Genomic DNA, 25,492 nt, shown 5'->3' with positions numbered 1-25,492 from the left:
CTGAAAGTTGCTAAGAGAGTAGATCTGAAAAGTTCTCATCACAAGAAAAAAATTTTGTCATTATGTATGATGACAGATGTTAACTAAGCTTACTATGGTGATCATTTTCTAATATATACAAATATGGAATTGTTATGTTGTACACCTGAAACTAATAAAATGTATGTCAACTATAACTCAATAAAAATAAAAACCAAATACGTACTTTGTTCTCTCTTCATTTTCTCTCTTCATTCCTACTTAACCAAAAGCACAAACAATTAAGGGAAGAGAGTAGTAGCTGGAGCGAAAACTATATGCTATGCAAATTAGCATATGCTTACAAACTTATAAGCCTTTGGCCAGTACAATATGGTTCAACATGGAAGAAGGGTTTAACCTGATGCAGGAGCACAACACATTCTCTACCATCAATATGCCAACCCTGCTAAGCCTAAAGAAAGGGCCGATTTTTAGAAGGCTTATTATACTGGAAGAGATTTCTTTTTGGTTTCCTTGCAAAGTCAGGGTAAGTTTCCCAGAAGAGCTGGTTTGATTTCTGTTCTCACCTCTTGCCCACTCAGTGAAGTCAGGGAAGTGATAGATTCTTGGGCCTCAGCCCACACATATATAAGGATGGTGAAGATAAGAACCAGTTGCTTTAATAAGTTCTCAAAAATAAGAAAGTGAAGGCACCAGCGCATCACTTAGTAGGTAATTTTTGTGGCTTATACCATGGAACTCCTGGATTTTCCAGGACAAACCCAGTTTCAGATACAGCTCTACTTGTCAAATTCCAAGTTCTGACTCTGGCTTAGTAAATATGTTCACCTTGGTTATAGGTGAGCCTGTGCTAGTTGAGGTTATTTTGGTAATTAATTTTTCTTGGATGGTGTCAAAGATGACTCTGAGCTCTACCAAACTGTACAAATGAGTCATATTATTGAGATGATACAGTGCAGTTACCAGGTGGTTCTGCTAATAATTAGAAACACATTTCTATATTTCATAGAACCAAGGCAAGGAAAACATGACCAGGAAAATGTTACATATGGGGACAATTATTCAATAGGTCCTTGGCTGAGATTTGTGGATATGAACATAATTCAGAGGCAAAAATGAAATACTGGAATAATACATGGAGATTTCTTTTACTGATGCTGCATTACAGAACACAGGAATTAACATTCAGCCAAGTCTTGATTATTCAAGGAATGATGACGCAATCTGTAGATTACCAAACCCTTTCCTCCCTTTTCTCATTGCCATAGTCCAAGGCCTTTCAAATTTGAGTAATGTGTTTAGGAAAAAAAATCCTTAAAAGGCCAGAGTATTTCTTAAATTATTTATACTAAAACTGTAAAATTTGCATAGAACTAAACTTTAAGATTGAATACTTATGCTTTCATAAATAAAAATAATTCATAAAGTAAAAATCAAAATCACAAAATCAATCAATTGAGCATTCACAACATTAATTTACATTGGCGGATGATGTTGTTTTGCTGAAACAACATGGGACAGACATTGCAATCTCTCCATGTGACCAAAGCAGAGGAGAAGGAAATATTAGAGACCAGAGTGAGAGACCCACAGCCCCAAATCCTCCCACAGGACAGCATGCTCCTCCCCCTAGGGATTTAGGCACCCTGGCTTGAGGCATATTGCTTTTATCTGTTTAGAATTGATGATCTTTTTCTGTATTCCAAGATCTGCAAAGGGAGGAGAAAATGTGAAACCAAAATGGGTCAGCTACACTTCTTGTTGGTAAAAGTAGTCACTAAAAGGAACTTAGGGTGATTTGCAGATTTCAATCAGATCAACTTTTGACCTCCTTTTATTGGTTTCTCATTGCCCTGGCCATTAGAGGATTATCTATAATATCGCATCTCCAGAACTGCCTGCCTACTGCACAGAATGGGCTGTAGCCCAGCATGCAGACACATTTCCAGAGACTCCCACATTGATTTTCGAAAGACTGGAGCACATCTATTAGGACTCCCTTACATTGTAAGCAGATCCACTTGAAGGAGCCGCCAACTCATGTATTGTGATGTAAATGGTGTTGTTCCACACCCAGCACTTTCATCTTCCAAGAGTTTCACAAACACTGACTAATTAATAAGCCTCCTTTCAGTGCTGGCAGGGAGTTGTAAGAAAAGAGTGATGGGTGGTTTTCCAGATAAACACGTTCTTTTTTTTATCTAAGGCTAAGGAGAAAGAAACAAAAACATATAGAGCTGAACACTTACATGTGTGCCACTTTCACATTCTTTATTTTATTTAAACCTCTCAACAGTTTTGGCAGGAACAGAATCTTGGCATAAAGGTCTTTTTGTCACCAGTTTTACAGCTGGGGAAATTACAGCTCCTAAAGATACTTTTCCGATATTTATACAGTTATGAGTGGAGGCTGGAGGTGGGATTTGAACTCAGGTCTACTAATTTCCAGGGCTCACACTCTGTTACTCCATCGTACACAGGCTAAAGGTTTAGTATTTTTGCTGTATTGGTCATTATCATTGTTATTGTTAACAGCAAGTGTTATTAATATTCAATGACCATAATATTTCAAAATTATTTAGTCACAATCTTTGAGGCACTTAGAGCTCTACACAGCTATTCTGCTCTTGCTCAGTTTAGAAATGGCAAATATTTGGATTTGATATTAGAAGTCATTTTGGTCTCATTTCTGTCTTATGAGCAATTTTTCATGGGTTCAAACTCTTGGAACTTGCAAAAATCTGGAATTGAAAACAGTGCTTGCTCTGTCCTCAAAAGTTATGTTCATGACACACCAGATGTTCTGGTATATGACAAAAAAAAAAAAACAAAACCCATAAAACCAACTCTGCTTTGCTTTGAATGGAAGAAAACATAGACTGGTGTTAAGGCCACATCTTTCACTCGTATTATCACTTACAAAGAACTGGGACTGTGGCTTCTCTTGAGCGTGCCACTCCCAGGTACACAGAGTGCTAGAGAACTCCTTCTTGGCATGGGGCCAGTTCGTCCACCTTGAAATTTACCATTGGTTCAAAGGGCATCATGGCCAAATAACAGTCCCAGTGCCATTCACTCTTTCATCCACAAAACAGACCAGACTGAGCTTTGTGCTCTGACTCCTTTCCTTCCGAGCACCGGTCTGAGAGGCAGTTGGGACCCTAAGAAGGAGATGTGAACTGACCCCAAGGCAGGACCACGTGCTGTGGTTCTGCTCTTTCAAAGATGATAAACCAGAGTCTACTGGGTTTCAGTGTTCACTCAGTCCTCACACTGGCCAGTGGGAGAGCTGGGCCACAAACCCGAGTCTGGGAGACTCAGAAGCTCTTGCTGGAGCTGCTGTTGTTGAAGTTAAGGAGCCTCTATGGAATGTGGGCATTTTACATATTCACTCAATTGTTATTTTTTTGTTAAGCGCCTCCACTGTGCCAAGTACTATTCTAGGTGTTGGGAAGAGAGCGGTGAAGACCAAAAACAAAAACTCAACACTCATGGAGCTTTTGTTCTTTAATGTACATAGGTGTTTTTATTTAATCATAATGATGATACATATATACATATATATGTATATATATTTGTATATATAATCCTCAGCTATGTACATTTTTAGTTATGTAATCTTAAATAAATCACTGCATTGAGTCTTCATCTTCTCAAATGCAAAACAAAGACCATGATATATATGTATATATGATATACATATGATATACATGTGAATACATGTGTATACATATATATGTGTTGGTTGTTCTTGGTTGGACAGTAGAATGTGAATCCAGATCTCAGAATTCTAGCCATTTCCATTTTATCACACTGTCTTCTATGCATATGTTATATGCATATGTTATGGAAAATAGAGTTTTACCATTCAAGGTGGGATCAGCTTTCAGATGTAACCAAAAGCACTGATGGTACAATAGTTTATGTGCCACTTCAATGTATTTCCAACAGTCAGGTCATGGGTCCCTTTTTGTAGATTATTCATTGTAACAAATTCCAGTGGTAGTTTTGGGAATTACTTGTATCTTATTATTTGTATTTGACATAATCCAGTGCAGAAAATGAAGAATGTAGCCTTTGGTCTGGGCCTTAGGAGCTGGTTTACAAGGGTAACTTACAAGGTCAAAGGTAGAATGAAGGGGTTCAAAGCACTAGGCAGCAATCCCTTCTTCTTGAATTACTATGGTTTAGAGAATATGAAGACATCAGATTAACATGTTCTCATAATCACTGAATAGAAAAATAAAGAAATGAGAAAGAGAGGCATGGGTTTCATCTTGGATAAATCTAGGGAAATTGGTAACTCCAAATCACAATTTACAGGGAAGGCGTGGCAATGGCAGTGGGAGTCAAACAGGAAAGTGTAGAGACTGAGGAAAGATGTTTCAGCTGCTACCATCAGACAGAGCTGGGGGGATGAGGTGTGACTATCCAAGGTCAAAACCAATGGTCTGTTGTTGAAACAACTGGAATTAACATGTAGTCTGATAGTAGAGATAGCTCTGAACCCCATTCGGCAGAGACATAAAGCACACTGGGCAAGGCTGATGTGGGAAGTCCCACAAGCCATATATGTAAGAAGTAGTCAGTTGGTGAGGAAGAGTAGCATGCACTATGAGCAATAGCACACATGCTGTTTCATTTTGCCCAAGAAGAAGCAAAAGCTAAAACAAGTGTCTCTCTCTTTCTCTGCTCTTGTACACACACACACACACACACACACACCTCTGAAATAAGAATTCCTGCTAGCCTGGTACGTGGTCCTAGACCCTTCCCTCTCAAACTCCTGTCAAATAGCTGATCCAGAAAGAACTCACTTCAAAGATGAGTATTATCAAGAAGGTATCAAAACATGATTTATATGCATATGCCATGAGAGGGAGAAAAGAAAAAAGAGAACAAATGATAGGTGATGAACACTCACCAGAAAAAAAAGTTTTCATGAACCTTATGGTAATTCTGATCAAGCTCATTGTCATAATAATAATAAAAAAATAATTTCTCTCTAAAACAATAGCTCAAAGCAGAGATGCATTGGCTCAAAGAAAATAAGCAGCACAGTAGAAAGCAATGGGATATAAGCTGGTACAGCTTATGAAAAGGTGAAGGAAAAAATAAAAGCATCTGAAAAATTAAGGCCACATTTGAGGGAGTACAGAGGACAAGCATGTGAATAGTAATCTACAGGTACGCTAAGAGTCAAGGGTGGCTAAAGAGACAATGATAGCTATGAACGATGGACATTGAAGATCCAGCATACGAATAACTGGAGTCTCTAGCAGGAAGGACCAGAATGAAGGAAGAGAAAATGTATTTTATGTTACAATTAAGGAAAAGTTTCCAAAAATAAAAGAAGCCTTGAAGCTACACATTGAGAGGGAATGCTGCATCCCAAGGGGAAAAAAAAAATACACAGAATTATCAACAAATGACTGGACTTCATCTACAAAGAAAGATACTTTTAGGCAGGCAGATAAAAATATCAAGGGTGACCAACTGCCAGTTTGCAAGTTTTCCAGGCATCATTATCTACTAGGCCCCCTTGCACGCTCAGAAGTGTCATGACTTCCACAACAAATGACAGGACTTCCTTGCTTATATAAGGGGAATAAAAGAGGTATGAGAAGTAGAGGGATGACTTCAGACATCATCATGGCAACATTCAGTCCTGGGAGCTTGTTTTACAAAACACCTCTCGCATGAAGTTCTCAGAGAAAGAAAGTGTAACTCCAGAAATTTTATACCCAACCGAACAGCCATTCAAGTAGAAATAGAGCCGTCATTTTTTTTTTTTTAAATATGCATGTACCAAAGAGTGTAATTCTCCAGAGTCCTTAAATAAACTGTGGGAAAACAATCTTTGGCTAACCAAAAAAAAAAAAGGAACCAGAGCAGTTTGTGCCCCAATTTATAATCATGATATCTCTCCATTCCCCACAATACATTCCTCTTTATTCCCAACTTCAGTAAATATTAACACAGAATCCAATTGTCTAACAGACTGGGTCTTATACTAGCCCCGTCTTCTCCCTCATTCCCACATCTAATCAGTCAGTAAAGGCCTGTCAAACTGCAAGTCTTTCTCTCAAATCTTTCCACTACTTTCCATCTCTACTGGCAATCCTTAGGTCAGGTATGAGTCACTCTTATCGGGTTTATTATAACACTGTCCTAATTGCAGGAGTCACTTAAAAACACTTCTTGGCTGGCATGCACAAGTGCTGACCAGTCAAAATGGGTGTCTGTCGTAGGCACTGGTACAGCACACTGGTGCGTATCAGCTGTCTTTTGTCCCTCGTCTGCTTGGTCTCCTTGCCTCCAATATCCACTTGCTTCAATCCATAATCCACATTGTAGCTACTGTGATTTTTCTACAGCATAAAGTGTATCGTGTTACTCCTTGACTCAGGTTCCTGGAAGTTTCCCAATACCTGCTGCATAGTCCTGGGGATGCAGTCTAAACTCTCTGGCATGGTGAGCAAGATCCTTTAGGACCTTGCTTCTACCTCATCTGCAAAGTCTCATATTCACTCTCTCACATTCACTGCCCTACAGCCACCGTGAACTTGCAGTTTGGTGAAGGCACTATAAGCTCCTTGCAATTCAAGTGTGTGGTCAACAAGTCAAGTGTCATATCTGGAACGGGAATGAAATGCACATTTCCCTAACAGGCCCTGGTTCTGGTTCTGGAATTACATCTGAACATCATGAAAATCCACATGGGATAAGTTCCAGGGCCAAGGGGCAAAACAACTGACCCAATAGGCTACCAGCCGGAGGCTTCTGCTTCCTCACTTCCTCCCGTTTTGAGATTTCTATGTTTATTAAGCAACCAGCCACTTTACATTATAGACGCACTTCATCACTTTTTTTGATTAGTTGACTGACGAGATAGTCCCTAAGGAGTGGACTCTCCAAGTGGTGCTATTTCCTCTCATTTGTGACAGATTGGCTACCTCTCCCACACGATAAGGCAGAGCCGTCTCTGGGGCTCAGAATCCAATGTGCTCATTCACCAATTTAACAGGTATCTGTTAGGCACCTCCAGCACTGAACTTGGTGCTCCACAGGAAGTCCTGAGAGTGATGAGGCCCTTGTGCTTATGAGCCTTCAGTCTAAAATACACAACAAGTGAATACAAATTGTGATGAGGACACAAGCAGAGTTAAGTTAAAGAGAGTAAGTGGGACACTTGCATGGTCAGAGGTCAGCCAAGGCCTCCATGAGTAGAAGATACTTGAACCCAGGCCTGAAGGATGAGAAGACATCAGGCTGCAAAGAGCAAGCCCCTTCCCATGAGAAGGGCGAGCACTGTGTAGGCAGAGGGCTATTCCTCACAGGGAAAAGCAAAACAGCAGTGGGGGCTTTCTCAGAGTAGTGCTCAGAAAGAGCATCTCATCCACTCATGCAAGGGACACAATTTATGTGTTTTCAAGATAACTATACCCTTGTAGAGAGAAATGAGATAATCCAATCATGTGTGTGCTTGTGAACAGTCTGCTGGAAAATGACATTTAGCATCACATTCACCTAAATGTGCTTCATGAATTTCTTTTTACAGGACTTTGTTCGTGATGGCCTTCCCATCTGCAGTGCTCACTACCAACGTCTGCCACAAAATTCCTACCATTCTTAGAAGGCCTGTCCAGCCCTGCCTCCCCCATGGAACCTTCTCTGACCACTCCAATCCTCTGTGATAGTTGAATTCCCTGAGCTACTGCAGCCCTTCTATCTTTCTGTATGAGCCATTGCCTATGGATCTTTCCCTTCTAGGGATTTGCATCTTGCTTTCTTCCTGTGATTTAAGATTGGCCTTGAGCCCTTGAGTCCAGCCTCCAATTCTTCATCGTCTGATGGATCAATTCAAACATTTTTTCAACATGCAGTTTCAAACCTAAGTAGACTACCCACCTACCTCAAGAATTCCATACAGCCAAAGACCAACCTAGGAAGTAGGATCTTTTTGAGTTTTTATGAAGGAATTTGACCAGATGGATATATAGGTAAATACATACAGAAAAAGACCTAAAGTCAAACATATTCTTTCCTCCAAGTGAGCACCTCAGAACACTTTCCATGTAAGCAAAAGCTGTAGTAAGATTTCCTCAACCAGAGCTCAGGGACTAGCAGTTATGAGAAAAATCCCCAAACTTAAGAACAAATCCCAAACTAATTTTTTTCACTTCAGGAAAAAAAAAAAAGGCAAAGTTCCAATCATTTTTACAGTACAAAAATTTTATTTTTCGTTAGGATAATTTAAAGTTTAAAACTGAAGTAGACATATTCATTTTACAAACAAGATATTCTTTAATAAGTAAGACCATTAAAAACAGTAAACAAAAAAGCTGTCTTTACAAAAAGCTCTGTGCATAGCAACTTTATACTGTATATAACTGACAAAGCAAAATGATAAAATGAAACTATACAGTTTGAAAATGAGACCTTACTGTACAAAAGGTAGAGAAGATAATGGTTTTTAAACCATGCATATTGAAATGTGCAAAGAAAAACTGGAAAAAAAATATGATGTTATAACAAAAAATGAGATAAATAATGAAGTAAATTGTCCTTTTAAATGGAAAATCTTACACAGCTCCTCTTACAAAGATAGGATAGAATTTGTAGTTACCTATAGAAATACTCGTATTTCAAGTGGCACAAAAATAACCTGGGACCGGAATGATTCAACAGCAAGACTGAAGAGGACAGAGTAGCTTTGTTTTTAATTTATTAGTACACTAAAAATAATCCTTACACACATTTGTACAATTAAATAGATCTGTTGCTGCCAAGGTTCTAGCTGAATGGTCAAGGATGTCTGGTATTTAGTTACACACATTTTTCGGTGTAAAGCTACCAACAAATTCTACACTCAGTTTGAAGACAGTACTGCACTCATCTTCATGCAAGAGCAAAATTCACAGATTCTAAAAGCAATGCTACTTAAAAAAACATTTCCTTATGTTGGATTGGCTTGAATCCAGGTCTAAACATGCTTAGTTTTGTTCCGCCTCCACTTTGGGATGGTGATGTTCGTATTCGGCACATGCTTCCCCTTTGATCGGATTTTTCACGGGGCAACTTTCTCTCGTGTGTTTCCTGTGTTTTGGTGCTATAAGACCTGACCACAAAGGACTGACAGCAGTAATTATAAGCATGCCAGGTTTCCCAAACCTTGGATTCTTGTGTACATAGAAAAAATATTTGGGTCGTATTGAGTAATTCCCGAATAGTTGAAGGCAAATGAGACTGTTGGGGGCTGGATAGCTGTGGGCAGGTATCAATGGGACAAACAGAAGGAAGGTGGGATTTGTGAAGTCATCTAAAATTGGCTCAGATGCACTAAAGATGTTTTTCCATGAGACCTGCAACAACTTCTACTGTTAGAACCCCAAGCCGAAATCTGTATATGGACTGTACTATGGTACCAATGAGTCAACAAGGAGAACCCTTATTGTACATCCAACTATGAAAAAATGGCATCCTTATTGGAAATCCAAATAAGTCTGGATACATCTTCAGGATCACACAGACTTTCAAGACTCAGCCACTCTTAGCAGCTCCTGCAACATTTCTCTTCCTAAGAGCTGGTTCCAGAAGTATAGAGAGCCCACTGCAACCCTGGGTCACTGTGCTGCTTGGAACACAGATGCGCCTAATCGCTAACCCTGCTAAGAATCTGGGTTTCCATCTTTCTGAATATTAGGAGAGGGTTTTAGGGCTTTTAACATTCCTCTTCCACACACCATCCCATTCTTGCCTGGAAACTGTGTTAAGGAAGATACATATTTTTTTCAAGAGAGTTGAATGCCAGGAGAGGGGAAATCTGCAAAGAGAAGAAAGGATGTGGACATTCTAAGATTCATGCTTAAGAGTCCAAGAAACAGGATCAGCTTCCTTAAATCCTGTCTCTGAAGTTCTGTGGGGCTCACACCTCTGTGCTCAACCAGGTCACAAAAGAGGAGGGCACGTGTGGCTCTGTCAAGGGAGAATTCCAAAGGGGCCCCTCGGTTGGGAAAGTCACCGGCTTTGGCTCTTCTTTTAGGTGAGACATGTGTCTCCACCCAGGATGCAAAGCCCGGGACACACTACAACATGGGAATTCTCTGCACTGCTCGGAGGAGAAGGCTGAAGGCTAATATAAATTTTTTTTTAAAAGTCACAAAGAGTGAATACCAAAAGGGACATGTAGACTATTTAGAAAGTGGACGGAGCTGGGAATGAATTGATGAGTTTGAGTATTTGTGTATGTGCATGGACTGAATCACTGTTTCTGCATCAGGCTGTTCTATAGGAATCTATATAAGGTACATGTTCTTGGGTCAATAAAATGATGGAAAAAAGAGGGGGATGCAGGATGGGGGATAGAAGTCTAGTAAGTAACTGCAGTAATAATCACACAACTTTTAAACTTGTTACTACTGGTTTGCATCATTTTCATTTTACATCAGGAAGAGAAATTCCTCTCTCTTCCGAAAAGGTCTTAATTTCTACCTCTACTTACAATAAGTTACACGTTTATTTATTTAAATAATTGTAAAACATTTTAAAATTTTTCCCTTTTTTTGTTTTTTTTTTGTTGTTGTTTTTTAAAGAGATTAAACTATAAGCAAACACACATACAACAATATTTCTTCATTCAATTCAGGTTTCGTTTAAGAAAGTCTTCCATGCTGGTACCCTGTTTTGTTCAATTTTTTTTTCTGCATAAACTAAATTGGTATCTGAAAGGCTTCATAGAAAATAGAAACTTTCAACTTTTTTTTTCCTACAAAGAAAAACAAATAGTATCCAAAATATTAAGCATGAATTGTTTGCCAATTTTTTCTTAAATATTTTACAAACATAGGAAGGTGGTTCTCATAATGTTCATAACAAAGAATTGCATTTCTGCTCTTAGCACTGACTACGTCAATGACATCTTTTGTCCTTGTCCCCAAGAGGGTCAGTTTGTGTAGCCACCATGAGAGCTAGATGAGAAACATGAGACCAGGTAAAATGCAGCTCCTTGCATACCCAAATCTGTCCGTCATGTTCATTCTGGGGCACAATTCTCCCCAAAGAGCTCCTAGTGCTTTCTTCATTATTGGTCCATCAGAATAAGTAGTTTTGTGCTATAAGAAAGCAGTTCTTCCTCTTCTTTACATTGGGGGCACGACAAGTCCGGTCATGGCTGCAAGGAAAGAGTGGTATAGGAATGAGACTCAGAGATGTTTACACTTATGTCTCCAACCCAGAGAGAGGGGCAGCACTGGGGACTGACAGAGTCTGGTACAACCCAGGGAAATGGTGCATCAGCTGATGTGGGAACCCATTTTCTCCAGGTTTGATCTAGCACACAGCCTGTCAGCGACACGGAAGCCTTACAGAATCACTGCAATATAAACAAGGCTTGTTGAAGTTTTGTGGGGAGGCCAAGAGCTATGTTTTGTCTTGTTTTATATTAATGGGTTGTATACTTGACATGATAGACATAAACACGTGAGCTAAGTTTTAATGTATTTGCAATATATTTATTTTTCATCATTAGACTATCATAATTTCTAGATTATACGGTTTCAAATCACTTAGTTGAAACAGGAAAGAAAACTCCAGGTTGCGAGCCACTGAGTAACTTTCCATGCATCATTTATAACAAACAAGGCTTTCTATGTACCCTAGGTTTCTATCCATTCTAGCTGAAATGTGATGAGCTTTTTTTTTTTTTCTTCCCCTAACTAGCTCATCTTCCTTTGGCTTTCACTGCTGATATGTAATGCTTGTTCACTAATGAATGATGATCCACTGGAATAGAAGACTTAATTTAGTTCCTAATTTGGGAGTCACCCAATCTCCACTTTTCACCCCTTCCATCCCCTGGTAGTGCCCAATGTCTCCTCCATCTAGTGAAGAGGACACAGACAATACCTGTGGGGGGCATTGGGTCCAAGGCCTCCCCAGAGCAGCATCAGCACAAAGGGGAAAAAAATCACACAGCAAAACGCACCCCTCTGACTTTGGCTTTCAGGTGAGGAACCCATAGAATTTCCACATTCTTGGAAATGGGCCGAGTAGTTTCCTTTCGTCAAAACTTCAAACCATATCTAGTATTTGATCCCTTGAGTTTTATTGTCTCTGGCTCATCTAGAGCTTATCAATTATCATAGAAGCATTTCGATGAGAGGTGCTTACTAAGCTGATAAGCAAATGGCCAAAATTCTTCCTGTTTGCCCCAACCCCACTTCTTACTCCTCCCCCTGCTCCTCTTCCTCCCCTCTCCCCTCCCTCCGCCCTTTCTCTCCATGCCAGCTAAGTCTTCTCAGGCAAAATTGTCAGCCCTCTAGTTCCCTGCCCATACAGCCTTTATTGAATGTTTGTGAGATCTGGATTAAGGTCTTACACAGCTAGCAAAGCCTTAATTATTTTTGCCTGTATTACTATATATTGAATCGATGTAACTTTGCAATAAAGGCAGTTCAATCCTGGACACTCCCCGATGATTTGGAGACATAGCAACCCTGGTAATTATCCCAGAGTGTAGGAGGTATTTTTTGTTTGTTTGTTTTATATATTTCTTTTCCTGGAGGGAGCTGGAAAATGAATCAGGCACATAGTGCATAATATTATCTCCACAATCCATACTCATCACTGCAAAATGCCTGGATAAATGAGGTAGAAGGTGGGACAGTGAACACTGCACGTACAGCTCTCTGGTGGTAGGATTCTGGTTCACATTTTCAACTTTAACTTGTTTATTACACTTAAAACTCATCAGCCCCTTTTTTTTTCTGGGTCCTCAGAGAGTTACCTAAGGAGCTTATTAAAAGGGCAGAGCCGCTCAAAGAAGAAGATCCAGTGCGTGCCGGAAGACCAGCAGATTTCACATATTTTCCTTCTTTCTACTCTCACATCAGGCACTAGGTGGGCTGGATCTCTGTTACGTGGTGACCCTGACTTTTTGCTTGTAGAAACCACAGCCAACAGACAGAAAGCAGAAGTTAACTGGAGAAAAAGTAAACATGTGCACTGGTGGGGAAGGGAAGCATGCTGAACCGCACTTTGTCCAATTCCTTTCTACCTTTGGCATTTCACGGGAAGGCAATAACCCCCCTTTGGTCCAGGTGAAAAGCAGGTATGGGTGAGGGATGAGGAGAGGAACTGCACTGCTCTTGTCCTTGGAGAGGTAGTGGGCTGTCACAGCACAGGCTCTGGAGTCAAAATGTCTGAGGTCATCTTACTGTGTGGCCTTGGGAAAACGACCTCACTAAAAATGATGATAACGGCATGACTTTCCCCTTTCGGTCACATGTGAGGCTTGAGCAAGATCATTCATGTAAAGCGCTTGGTTCTGCATCTTGCACGTGGTACTCAAAACCAGCAAGTCTCAGAGCGGGTTGGTGGCACGTGGCCTCTGTAGATGATTGAGACCATCTCACCTTAGAAGTCAAGAGAAGAACCTCTCCATCAGCCTGTGATCACCCCAGCACTTCAGACCACACTTTTACTCTCCCACTGTCTGTCTCTAAAGAGGTGAAGCTTTGTGCTGATCACCCCTGCAATCCCAGGATTCCCTCACTCAGTGACTATGGCTGGAGAGAGCATTTGATGTCAGCTCGTTTTTGTCCCTCTATGCATCAGTGGGACACCTTGTAGCATTGGACCTGGAGCTTCTAGCCACCTGATGCAAAATGAGGAAACGGGGCAGCCTGCACTCCTAATTTAGGCACTGCCCCCATCCTCCCCCTCCTTTCCCTGTCTTCCTTCTTCTTCTTAAGGTTCAAATCACCAGAGAAATTTAGAGGGAATTGTAGGATCCAAAAGAGGCTCAGGACTTCTCAGTGATTCTATAGAAATGAGACTAGATCCCAGAGCCTACGTGTAACCGATGACATCGTCACTCCCACAGATACTTCCTCAGCCTCTTTATTCTGACCTGTGCTGACCAGGAGCTCACATGGCCAAGGACCCTAGAGAGGGTCTTATGGCTATTTTGGCTACTGCTGCCCCCGCAGAGAAACCTCACTGTGACTACAAAGACCCTTCCAGCTCTTTGGGCCAACTCAACCCTGAGCGGGTAATACCACAGCAAGACTTGGGCATGCAGCAACAGGCAGGGTAGGGATTCCAGGCCATGGGAGCCAGTGAAAAATTTGTCCTGGCATCTCCCGGGGAAAAAGCCAGGAGGCCCCACATGTGAGTCTCTCTGAACAGTATAGACCCAGAAGATCTGAAACAACCAGCTCAACTTCCCCAACTGAGTGAGAGAGGAGGTGAGGGAGGGGTGGTAAGTGGAAGTCAAGTTATACTTTTTCTCCTCAAAGTGAAGCTGAAAATGTTGGCTAGGGTTGCCTGGAACAAGGAATCCCTCCCGACTTCCGCCTACACCTGCATTCCCTCTTAGCCTTTTGTGGTGCCCCCCACTCTGCATTTCCCCAACGAGACCTGTAGGGCCCCCACTTTGTTAAGGGACGTGACTAAAACCACAGAACTTAGAAAGGGGAGACATCGTCACTGAAGCGGGCATGCAGAAGGGAAAGATACAGCAAATACTTAACATTTGCATACATTTCCCAGTCTGGAGATGAAGCCACTCATAGAAAAAGTTATGAGCATATCTCTCAGGGATGCGATGGAAACCAATGGTCCTTGAGGAGATCTGGGGCAGGTGGCGACACTGAGCTACAGGCTGAGCCTGTTTCTCTAAGGATCAGGCATCTAGATGAAAGTGAAATTCTTCCCCCTCAAATAGACAGATGTTTCCAACTACTCACACATTGGGTAGCATGTTACCCAGCTGCTTTGTCTAGATGGAAGTAAAAGAATTTTCAGGGACTCTTCTGAGTGCTGGCTTTTCAGTTCCCATTTCACAGTTTCTCTCTCAAGTCACTTGACTTTGAGGAGACACCCCTGTCTCTTATGGTAGAATGGGACAGGAACCTACCATACCTCCCAGAGCTCTGCTCAGCCACAACTGGCAGATGAACCCTCACAGGTGACCCAGAGGATCAAGAGTCTATGCACAATCGTAAAGCTACTAGGCAGATGCCGTCCCAGGGATGGCACAGCTCATCGGAGGCTCTGCTGACCTCAGAGGCTTTGATCCATGAGGGGTTAACCCAACCTCTGCCCGGCTTGGTTTTATCCAACACTTGCTTGTCATGAATGTTTTCATGTCAAGACTCAAAGAAGAGCCTAACAATAATGTGGGTCATCGGGATCCATAGTGTTCAGCAGGTTCCAATTTGCTCTTTTGCCATCAGCTGCCTCCCATTCACAGTGAAATGATTAGATTCTCATGTACTTATCACATTTGTGTTATATTGTGTCATACTATATTTTAAGGCATTGCTCAAAAATGGGTTTGATGGGTGATATTAATTTTTGTACTTAGACAGTGTATGTCTTTTTCTTCTTTCTTCCCTGCTCCACCCCTGATCCGACACCTGCTATCAATCTGACTGGCATGTAACCAGAATTCTCACAATGTGCTGGTTGCTCCTGATGAATTCTGTCCATGTATGCCATGGGAATAGGTATGTACTGCAGATGGGCAAGCCTGTCAGATAAGCAGCAATCACCATGTGGTATCTGATGTGACTCGGCACCTTCTGGGAAATCGTGACATGGCCCTGTGGAAAGCAAAGGTCTGGGAAGTCCAGACACTCCTGGAGGGTATATAATGCTCTACCATAGTTAATTCTATGATCTTGAAGAGCTGTCCGATTTCTCTGTTTTCCCCCATCTTGTTCTCAGGTGGTGTACTAGCTCAGTTCTACAAGCCATCTGTGTCCCATGATGGAAACACCAAAGCATCTCCTTGTAAGTAAATGGCTAGAGATAGGGAGTGATGCTGTGCTGTTTGCTCTTACTTTGCTGGCCCTGTGGCCCATTTATCATGGTGGTACCAAAGCAGGACCTTTGCTTACCTCTGAATCCATTTCCATTGCCACTGGAGCAGGCAGGTGAAGGGGAGCCTTGTGGCCTGATGACAGGGGCAAAGGCACTCTTCTGTTTGACAGCAGGAAAAACCGAAGAGGAAAATGGGAGGATGGAGGACGTGCTAGAAGATCCAACAGTGGGACTTGATGACATGACTGGAAAGCAAAGGCACAATCCTCTTAGGAAGGGACAAACTGAGGAGTTAAGTTCTTTCTTCAGGACACACAACCTATACACATTCATCGAGAAATTACTCATTCACTCCAGGCATTGTCCTAGATTCTAGGAATTAAAACAAATTGAATGTGAGGGGAAACATATGAACAAAACAATGATTAGGGTAACAGCCCTACTGGAGGAATGTACACAGTGCTAGGGAGACTCAGCAGGCAGAGTGCTCTTCTGCCAGGGAGTCAGGAAGGCAGCAGCAGGAGGTAATACTATGATAGGTCTTTGTTCATGAGTAGAAGCTTGACAAAGAACACTTAGACCAACATCTGAAAAATCATCAAATCTACTCAAGAATGGAAACTGCTTTTTTACCCTAAAAAGAAGTCCTGTCTGGGAGCTCTATGCTTCCCTGGCAATTCTCAGGGCTCCAGAGGTTTGATCTCTGAGAGTGCCATCTCTATGGGCCACTGCCTCATTAAATGTAAATGTTTATTAACATCTAGATTACCTCCCTCTCTCTCTACTTTCAGAGCTCCTGGGAAATGAAGTTGCAAGTCAGACCCCTCTGATGTAATGTGCAGAAAAAACACCAATATTAACAACAAAATTACTTAAAGGAAGCCAAAAGCTAAGTGTTGTAATTTCCAAGAAAAATAAAGGCAATTTCCACAATGAAATGCCCTACCTCTTAATGTCAGATACTCTACCAAGTTACATCATACAAGAAAATAATTTTATCTTCTATGTTCAACTAGCTCAAGTAAGGGGTAAACTAGAGTTCACAAGGGTAAAATTGTCAGATACAGCATCTTGTGGAATAAGGTCAAGTTCCAGAGACTTATTTTAGCACATTCTCCAGAATTCTGAACTGTCACATAACTTGGTACAAGAAGTACTGGAACCTAATGGTCAAGGCTGGGAGTGCAAACTTCTGCTTCATATCTTCGGTGACCCAGCTACTCCACAAAGTAAATTTTGAAAGTGAGGACATGAGTGTGGCTTACGGTTCAAAGACCAAGTACAAGGTGAATTGAAGGTCAACTGTTTTGATGACCTGTGTAAGACTCCATCCCCATTTCTCCCCTCTCACTATAAAGATATACTTTGCACTATGGTCACACAATTGCATATATAAAGCAATCATATAGCATAACTCCAATATGATGTTTTGTATAGAAAAACCAAAGAGTTCAAATAAAGAGCTTTATCTAAAAACTGCTTATCCTTAGGTAAGTCCTGATTTAAAGAGCTGTGCAGAAGGAAGCATCTGAGCACATCTCTGTCTTTCCTCAAGTAACATGAATCAAAAGAATTGGAAAGGAAGATAAAGTCTTGGAAGAATCTCACATAAAACTTGAAGATGAAAATGAGGAAAAAATTGGGCTAACTCACTATTATAGAATAGGATGCACGGTTAAACATTGGGAGTGGATTATATTCATACACTCAAGCAAAGTCTCCTCCTTTAACATTGGCTTTAGCATCAACGAAATGGGGTCGGGGACCTTTCCCCTTTGTGAAAGGCACAGAATTAAAGACCAAAGGAAAGCTGAGACTCAGGAGGCCCTGATTCCGACAACAGTCCAATCTCTGCCTGCTATGTGAACCATGCAGGCACCAAGATGGCGCCTTGGTTTCTGTGCCTGCAATAGCACCACCTCCCCTCCTACACCGTGATAGAGGAGGGTTTTTGTAAGGTGATTAGGCCTACATATACACACTTGATTCCCTTTATATTCAGTGCAGCACTCACTTTTACAAATATTTCTTGTCTAAATAACAGACCTCAACCTAAAGTGGCTTCATCAGGTCAAATGTGGCTGCCTCTTCTAGTAGAAGAGTCACCTCAAACTTTACTAAGTGACATAAAACAACTGTTGCAGAGTTGAATAAGCACAGAGCTACAACATGCCCATTTAAAATGGTTTTTGCAAAATTTTTGTAAAATGCTAAACTAAGGTCCAAATTAATTTAAAATGTAATGTGACTATATTCAAAATCCCAGGAGGAATTTTAATTTGTATATGTCAACAAACACAATTTCTATGTTTATCTATTTAAAAAGCGACAACAGTGTAAGAGCCAGAAAGTTTTGTTAATACTTCAAAAGTACTAAGGAGGCATTTATCTTAACAGATATTAAAACTGAACGAAAAATCTACATCTGTGAAGCCAGTGTTATACTAGCATAGAAATAGGCAGACAAATCCTTGGAGAAAAAAAGAGGCCAGAAACAGACCTGGATATATATGAGAACTGAAACTTAATAAAGGCGACATTTCAAATTAATGGGGACATAAATGCATGGGAACAATACACAAGTCCCCCGGAGACGGAAATTTAAAGCGCCTCCTCGTGTTAAACACTACAGTAAGTGTAAGTGGATTAATGAGTTATTTGCTAAAACAAAATTATAAAGGCTCTAGTAGAAAAATTAGGAAGGTTATATAATTTACATAATCCTTTCAACCTCAGAACATCGCAAGATAAGATTGGCCACATGACAAAAAAACTTCTGTAACACGCATAGAAAAGGCAAATGACAAATTAGGAAAAATCTTCCTAATAATTATTTAGATATGTTCATATCCTCGATAGCTAATAAGTTTTTTATAAATTAATTAGAGAAAAGACAAACATCCCGATAAGAAAAGTGGGCTAAGGATAGGAAAAACAAAGTCACAAAAGGAAACAGGAATGAAAATGACCGAAAGACCTAAAAACGTTCAAACTGCTTAGTAATCAAATGCAAATTAAAACAGCAACGAGAGGATACTTTCCACTTTACCAAATTGACAAAGATTAGGAAGAAATGAACAGGGCAGGGAAACAGACACTCTTCCTTTCCTAAGGGGAGCATTCATCTCTTTGGGGGGATTTTGGCAATGTGTATTTAAAATCAAAGTGTTTTTAAAATATGCATTTTTTTAACCTAGTAATTTAATTTTGAGAAATTAATCCCAAGGAGATAATCATAAATTTGCAAAAAAAAAAAAAAATAGATTCAAGGGCATTTTTACAATTGTGAGAAACTGGAAAAAAACGGAAGTGACCAAGCAACAGGGTAAATAAAGTATATTCCGTCTATAAAATAGAATGCTATGCAAATATTAAAGCTAATGTTGGAGAAGAATATTTGACAACTCAGAAAGATATGCCTCCTCAGATGAATAATGCAAATTATGTCATAACATGTACGCCAAGCCCAATTTTATTTTTTAAGAAACCATACAAAGCAAAAGTTTAGAAGGATGCGATATACATCCAAACTTTTAACAGTGTTCTCTCTGGCCAGTGGATTATGAATGTTCTTAAATTTACTCCTTTCACTTGTCCATATTTTCAAAGTTTTCTGCAATGAACATGTGTTACTTTGATGTAGCAGAAACCAAAGCTGTTAAAATAAACAAATAGAAACTCTCCATTTTGGGGGGGTAAAAAAATAATATAACCCTTAACAATAGGCATAACATTTTCCTGCGTGTTAATGTTCCTCTTCTATTTAAGGCTTTACTACCTGCAAACAAGGTTGCCTTTTGACCTTTCTGCTACAAAAAAAGCAAAGAGACTAATAAATTCTCAAATTCCTGGGAAAAGCTTATTGATTGCAGTGAATTTCACAAAGCAAACATCACTCCTCATATCTGTTCTCCATTCTTAGGATACAGGTCTGCCTCATTGACAGATTTTATGGAGCCTAGCTTCATATCTGTGACTTTGATAATTTTGCCACTTTTCTTCCACTCCCTCTTTCATTGATCTCATGGCAGAATCCCATTAGGTGTGCATCAGAGTAGACACAGCAATTTCCAAAACGTATCCATCTATAGCTGGAAGGCCATACTTTAAAAGTTAACAATAGTCATGCCCGCACAGAAATAGAGTGTGTCATTTTTCTTTTCTTTTTTACATTTACATGCTTTTTAAATTGTGCATAATGAGAATGTTACTATTGTAATAGGATTTTTTTCTTTGCTGGAGAAAAAGACAATAGCAATATGTCAAAATGTTAACAAGGTTGTTTTTTATGGTGGGAGTATGCTTTCTTTTTGAAACTATTTCCATATGTTCTAAATTTTCTATAATCATCATTTAATACTCTACAATAGAGTAAATGTCTTGATATTTATTTTTGAAAATATAAAAATATTGCACCCCAGGGCATAGTCTAAGATGATGTAAATGAAGTAGGAATCCCTGACCACAGGTTGGATTTCTGTGTAGATTCTGTCCCAAATTTGGAATTGCTTGGTGGCGATTCTGCTTTGGAAGAAGTGGTCCCATGAGTGTTGCAAGCTTGTCGAGTAGACCATCTTTGGGGACACCAGAGCACACCATTTTAGGAAAGCTGATCACATATACTTGCAACTGAGAATTTCTCTGGACATCTCTCTCTTTCTACGGATAGAGGCCAAAGAAAAGGCAAATACGTCTGGCCCCCAAATCTCTGTGAACATGGGGAGTTAAGGAAAAACCACTTTTCTTCTTATAAGGATTGACTGGCTTGCACAGTCCCAGTTGGAACTCACCGGGCACCATATCCTCCTTTGCACTGAGCCATTGCATTTGTTGGCGCTAAGGGGTCTGTCAGCATTTCACTATAACCCCCTATTGTCAGGGGTTTAGAATTCAGCCATAAAAATTTGCACTGAGCTGGAACTTGGCACACACTGCTACCTCCAGGAAGTGAAGTTTGTATGTGAAATTGAAAAAACATCTGTTTGGCCTTTTTTGAAGTAGTGTGAGAGCAAAAGCAGTAAAGATGCAGGTTTCTGATACTCTGCATCAGAATGACCGTGATGCAAATCAACTTGACTGAGAGGCTTGGCTTTTATTTCTTCTGAATGACTCTGGCAAGTGATTGCTCTGTGGCACAGCCTGGCCGCATCAGACTAGCTTGAAAAAGATAAGGCAAGATCGTAGACTGGTGTTTTTAGACACAAGCAACAGAACTGACAAAATGGTTTCCCCTGGGCTGTTTTTTGTATTTCCCAGAGAAGTTAAGACTTAGCTGGCTAGAAATACAGGTCAGATGCTATTATAATGAACTCCGTGGGGTAGTCAGTATTTTTGCAGTAGGGGATTTTATCATAATGAAGGCACTGTTTGGAATCCATTCCCAGTTTACGACTTCTTCAGACCCTCCTTCAGAAAATAAAGATGCAAGAGATCACACGGACCCAGTAGAAGCAAGGAGTGGGTTCTCTGCTGTGTTTCCCCCTCCTGTTGGGCAGGGCGCCTCTTTCTATTCTGCATATGTTGTCTTGTTTTAATGGGTGATTTGAAGATTTGGGTTCTATCATTTTCCTTGTGGCAGTGGGACTGGATGATCGAGAAAGACTAGTGGAAGGAAGCTGTCACTTGCTGGAGTGGGAAGGTCCCCTCCCTACCAAAGGAATTATCTCGTAAGAAACATCAAGCAGTTACCCAGTGGACATATTCATATATCTGTGCATCCTCTCTCTGTGTCTGTCTCTCTCTGTCTCTCTGTCTCTCTATCTCTGTCTCTCTCTCTCTCACCCCTCCCTGTCTTTCTTTTGCTCTCTCTCCCTCCTCACCACACTATACACTATATTATTATACTGACCATTTTTGATCTACAAAAATGACAATTTGTATGGCTCAACCTCATACACAGATTTTTATTCATAAAAGTATGTTGAACATGTGAAATTACCATTTGGAGAAATAAAAAAAAGTAATTCTATAGTGTTCAGCCTAATTATATATTATAAAAACATGAAATATTTCTTAAATTATTGAATAATTTTAGAACATGGTATTCTGAATCTGATGACATATTTCGAGTCGTAATTTTACTATTTATGAATCCTTGAGTAAGTCATACTAACTCTTCATATCTTATAAGGGAAAATGATAGTAATAATTATGATTATAGCCATGGTATAAGGTTGTTGTGACTCTATATTTGAACATGCTTTTTAGGCTGCAAAGTGGAATGCGGTTGTGAGTTACTCTTCTTGTTGTCACTATCATTATGTGACATCCTTTACACAGTAGCTCACCTGCCCTTGTGTTACTTGTTGAAGACATGAAGATGTGGTCCCTTCTGCACACGGGGCACCCTCTCCACAGTGATGCATGGGAGAAGTCTCTCCAAGGTCTCAGCAACAGAAAAATCATGTTTCTCCTGAGCTATCCCCCCAAAACTGTATAGACATAAAATCTTACAACAAATAGTATTTCTCTCTTTGCTTTCCCATCTTGTAAGCCTCTGAAACAAGTGGATGGCTCCCTTGAATAGACTGAAGGCCTCCAGACTAGTCCTTGGATTCATCTAATTTTCCTATCCATATTTTTTTCCTTCATCTCAGTTTCTCATAGCTGTTATTTTATACTTTCATAACACTTATCTCCCTATTAATATCTCCCAAAACATTTTCAGAACAAGATAAGGTAAAAACAAGTAAAGAAATAAATCGAGCAAGCACCAGTTTATTCATCTAGACCACTCTGGATCTAATTGATCTGGGCCATCTGACATGACACAACACAGAACTCATGTCTTTGCAGCAACAAGATTTTAGTTTTAGCAGAAGAACCAGCCTCTAATACCTCTGCTACTTGGTTACTATGTCCTTATCACACTGAGTAGACTCTTGAGGGTAATGAAGTGAATAGATAACCCAGAATTAACTCATGGGTGTGTGTCCCTAGAGAACCAACAAGGCTGAGAAAGGCAGCTTCCAGATCCTTGGCATATCACTCCCTGAGCTGTGGTGGAAATGGCTGTGTGCTGTCCTTGACTTGTTCTTGTTCTTGGCATCAGGGAACCACCCTGGGTGAACAGAGGGTCGGCTCTAGAGCCTTGGCAGTGGGAGCCAGCATTTCAAGAACATTCCACCCACTCACACAGACTCTCCATGGTGGCTTCTCCCCGGGCCTGAAGTGTTCCCTAGGTAGTTTTGAAGACACATATTCTCTCAGGCTTCTTAGCCCTCAGAGCAACCCAAATGAGTTTTCACAAACCCGTAGGATATCTAGCTAGCCCAGATTAGGATTAAGAAGTCCATCTCAGATCACTCTCTCGTGAGCAGCTAAATTCCATCTCTCAGAAGGTACACAAGGAAGGGAGGGTCATGTAACAAAGGGACACAGGAGCGTGGTGTGACACAAAATAACCAAGCCACAAACTGTGTTCAAATGATGGCCCTGCTCTATCCTAGCGGTGTGATCTTGGATGAGTTAACTCTGTGCACCTCAACCGCCTCATCCACAACAAGGAGAAAGTTCTTATGAGGATTAAAGAAAATATTATATCTGAAAGTGCCTAATGAAGAGCATGCATAATGTTAACTGAGATGGAATCTTCGTTCCTCAGCCCCATCCACACCTGCCACATACATCTACCCTTTCTTTGTACAAAGCAAATAGTTTCACTCCTTTTCTTTCCTTCAGAAGGCTTTGAGCAACTAAGTGCACCAAAGTCTAGCTAAGGGAAAAGAACAAAAGGCAGGATGGACATTTCCTCGGGAAATTGGGCTACTCCTCCACGAATCAGTAAGATGTAGGGGTGTAGGGGCGCCTGGGTGGCTCAGTCGTTAAGCGTCTGCCTGCGGCTCAGGTCATGATCCCAGGGTCCTGGGATCGAGCCCCGCATCGGGCTCCCTGCTCGGTGGGAAGCCTGCTTCTCCCTCTCCCTCTCCCCCTGCTTGTGTTCCCTCTCTGGCTGTGTCTTTCTCGGTCAAATAAATAAATAAAATCTTTAAAAAAAAAAAAAAGATGTAGGGGTGTAACTCTCCCTCAAAAGGCTGAAGAGTAAAACCCAGGGACAGAGACACAGAGAGAGCCAGACAGACGGAAAGGGCACTTACTTCCATAAGGGGAGCCTGTAGGGGAGCCGTTTAGAAATCCTGGTGACCCTGGGACGCCCAGGTTGGCCATGGGGACGTTGCTGTAGCCATTCATGCTGTTACTGGAGGTGCTGTAGTTAGACTGCTGAGGGGTGGAGCTGGAAGAGTAGCCTCGCGGAGAGATGCTGCTTGTGTTGCGGATGTAGCCTGGACAACAAGGAAAAAGCGCAGATAAATGAACTGGCACACACATCCAGCACAGGCCAAATATGGTGGCATGGGCCCACATGGTCCCCAGACTATAGAACACCACCAAGCCACTCCTGGGCAGGTGGAAAGTCTTAAGTTTGTCTTCAGCCTTTATATCCTCCTCTCCCTTCCCCATCCTACACAAGGCCATGTCCCTGACAGTCCCTCTTTCCTCTTTGTTCCCTTTTGCAGTCAACATCTCCAGCTCACACCAAGGAGTGATGACTAATCTTCCTAACACATGAGAGCCCTATGAGATCTTAATGGCTATCCCTGAGGCAAGTGTTCTGTGGTCAAGTAAAGCCTGGCAGATGTTGTGTACTGTAGCCATTCCTTGAAGATTCACTTACATGGGACCTAGAGAATAAACAAACCAGTTTAACTTTGCTAACCTAGTGTTTCCCAAACTTAGCACACCACAGTCTCTTTGCTGGGAATGGTGGGCAAAAGGCATCCTAATAACATCCCAAGGGCCACTCATACCCTGCAGATCATACCTTTGGAAATGTTAGTTCAAGGTTTTTACCATGCCCTGAGTGGGGGTGGGGAACATCTTTATTTAAAAATTGTTGTTAAGTTTATCTAAATGTGCTATTCTTTGGCCAAAGATGTGGAAGCATCAGCAATTGAGCACAGAGAGATCTGGTCTGTGGGAGGGATGGAGAAGGGACAACAAGTCCTTCCCATACTTCTGAAACCCCAGCCCAGAGACGTCACTTAACCCATCCTGAAATAACCCGCTTTGGATAACAGTCTCTAAAGCTATTTAAGAAATGACCTCAATTTGAAGAAAAAAAAAAAGCAATCATATGTCCGCACCCACCCTTCTGTAAGAAAAACTCACCCTGGGCATGAGAATGAAGAATTCCCTTCCAATGGATGAATGAAATTGGAAATAAAACTAAGGTTAGGGGCATCCTTAGGAAATTTATTCCTTTAAAAAAAAACGATTCGTGATCAGCTTAGCACCTTAATAAAATCAACCTCAGAGACAAAAATCTTTACGCGATATACTTCACGTGTGAAAAGCACAGTTAACTGAAAGTGTGTTGCTCTGCGTTTGCATATGAAACAATACACAAACAGAAGTCACTAAAGGAAACCAAACCACTCTGCCTCGGCTGATAATCACAATAGCAAAAGTGCACATTTTAGTCAAATTATACCTGTAAGTCAGGAAGTCAAAACCTTTCTAAGTAAGTCACAGTTCATCATAACCTTAAATATTTGCAATCAAAGGGATTCTACCTGGGACCTAAAAAGCCCCAAATCTCACAAAACACCACGAATCATGTTGGGATAATCCAATATATGATTGCACAGCTTATCTGGGGACACTCTTTTTTGATGGTATACGA

The 25,492-nt window shown here is 40.9% G+C and overlaps 1 protein-coding gene across 1 annotated transcript in view; it reads right to left on the bottom strand.

Moving 5' to 3' along the window:
• Nucleotides 1-8,211: 8,211 nt before the first annotated feature.
• EBF2 (EBF transcription factor 2) overlaps nucleotides 8,212-25,492 on the bottom strand; it is a 188,164-nt gene continuing 170,883 nt past the window's right edge. The window contains exons 14-16 of the mRNA XM_045880043.3: nucleotides 23,907-24,092; nucleotides 15,888-16,055; nucleotides 8,212-11,155 (exon numbers count right to left, since the gene is read on the bottom strand). Coding sequence (XP_045735999.1) covers nucleotides 11,124-11,155; nucleotides 15,888-16,055; nucleotides 23,907-24,092 — 386 coding nt within the window. The 3' untranslated portion in view covers nucleotides 8,212-11,123. The remainder of the gene's footprint in view (nucleotides 11,156-15,887; nucleotides 16,056-23,906; nucleotides 24,093-25,492) is intronic.

The sequence above is a fragment of the Mirounga angustirostris genome, unplaced genomic scaffold (genome assembly GCF_029215605.1).
Source record: "Mirounga angustirostris isolate CCGP_5_RB_7025 unplaced genomic scaffold, mMirAng1.0.hap1 SCAF_2, whole genome shotgun sequence".
In the NCBI taxonomy this organism is placed as follows: Eukaryota; Metazoa; Chordata; class Mammalia; order Carnivora; family Phocidae; genus Mirounga; species Mirounga angustirostris.
Note: the sequence above shows the minus strand (reverse complement) of the source record. Positions and strands in the feature narration are given on the sequence as shown.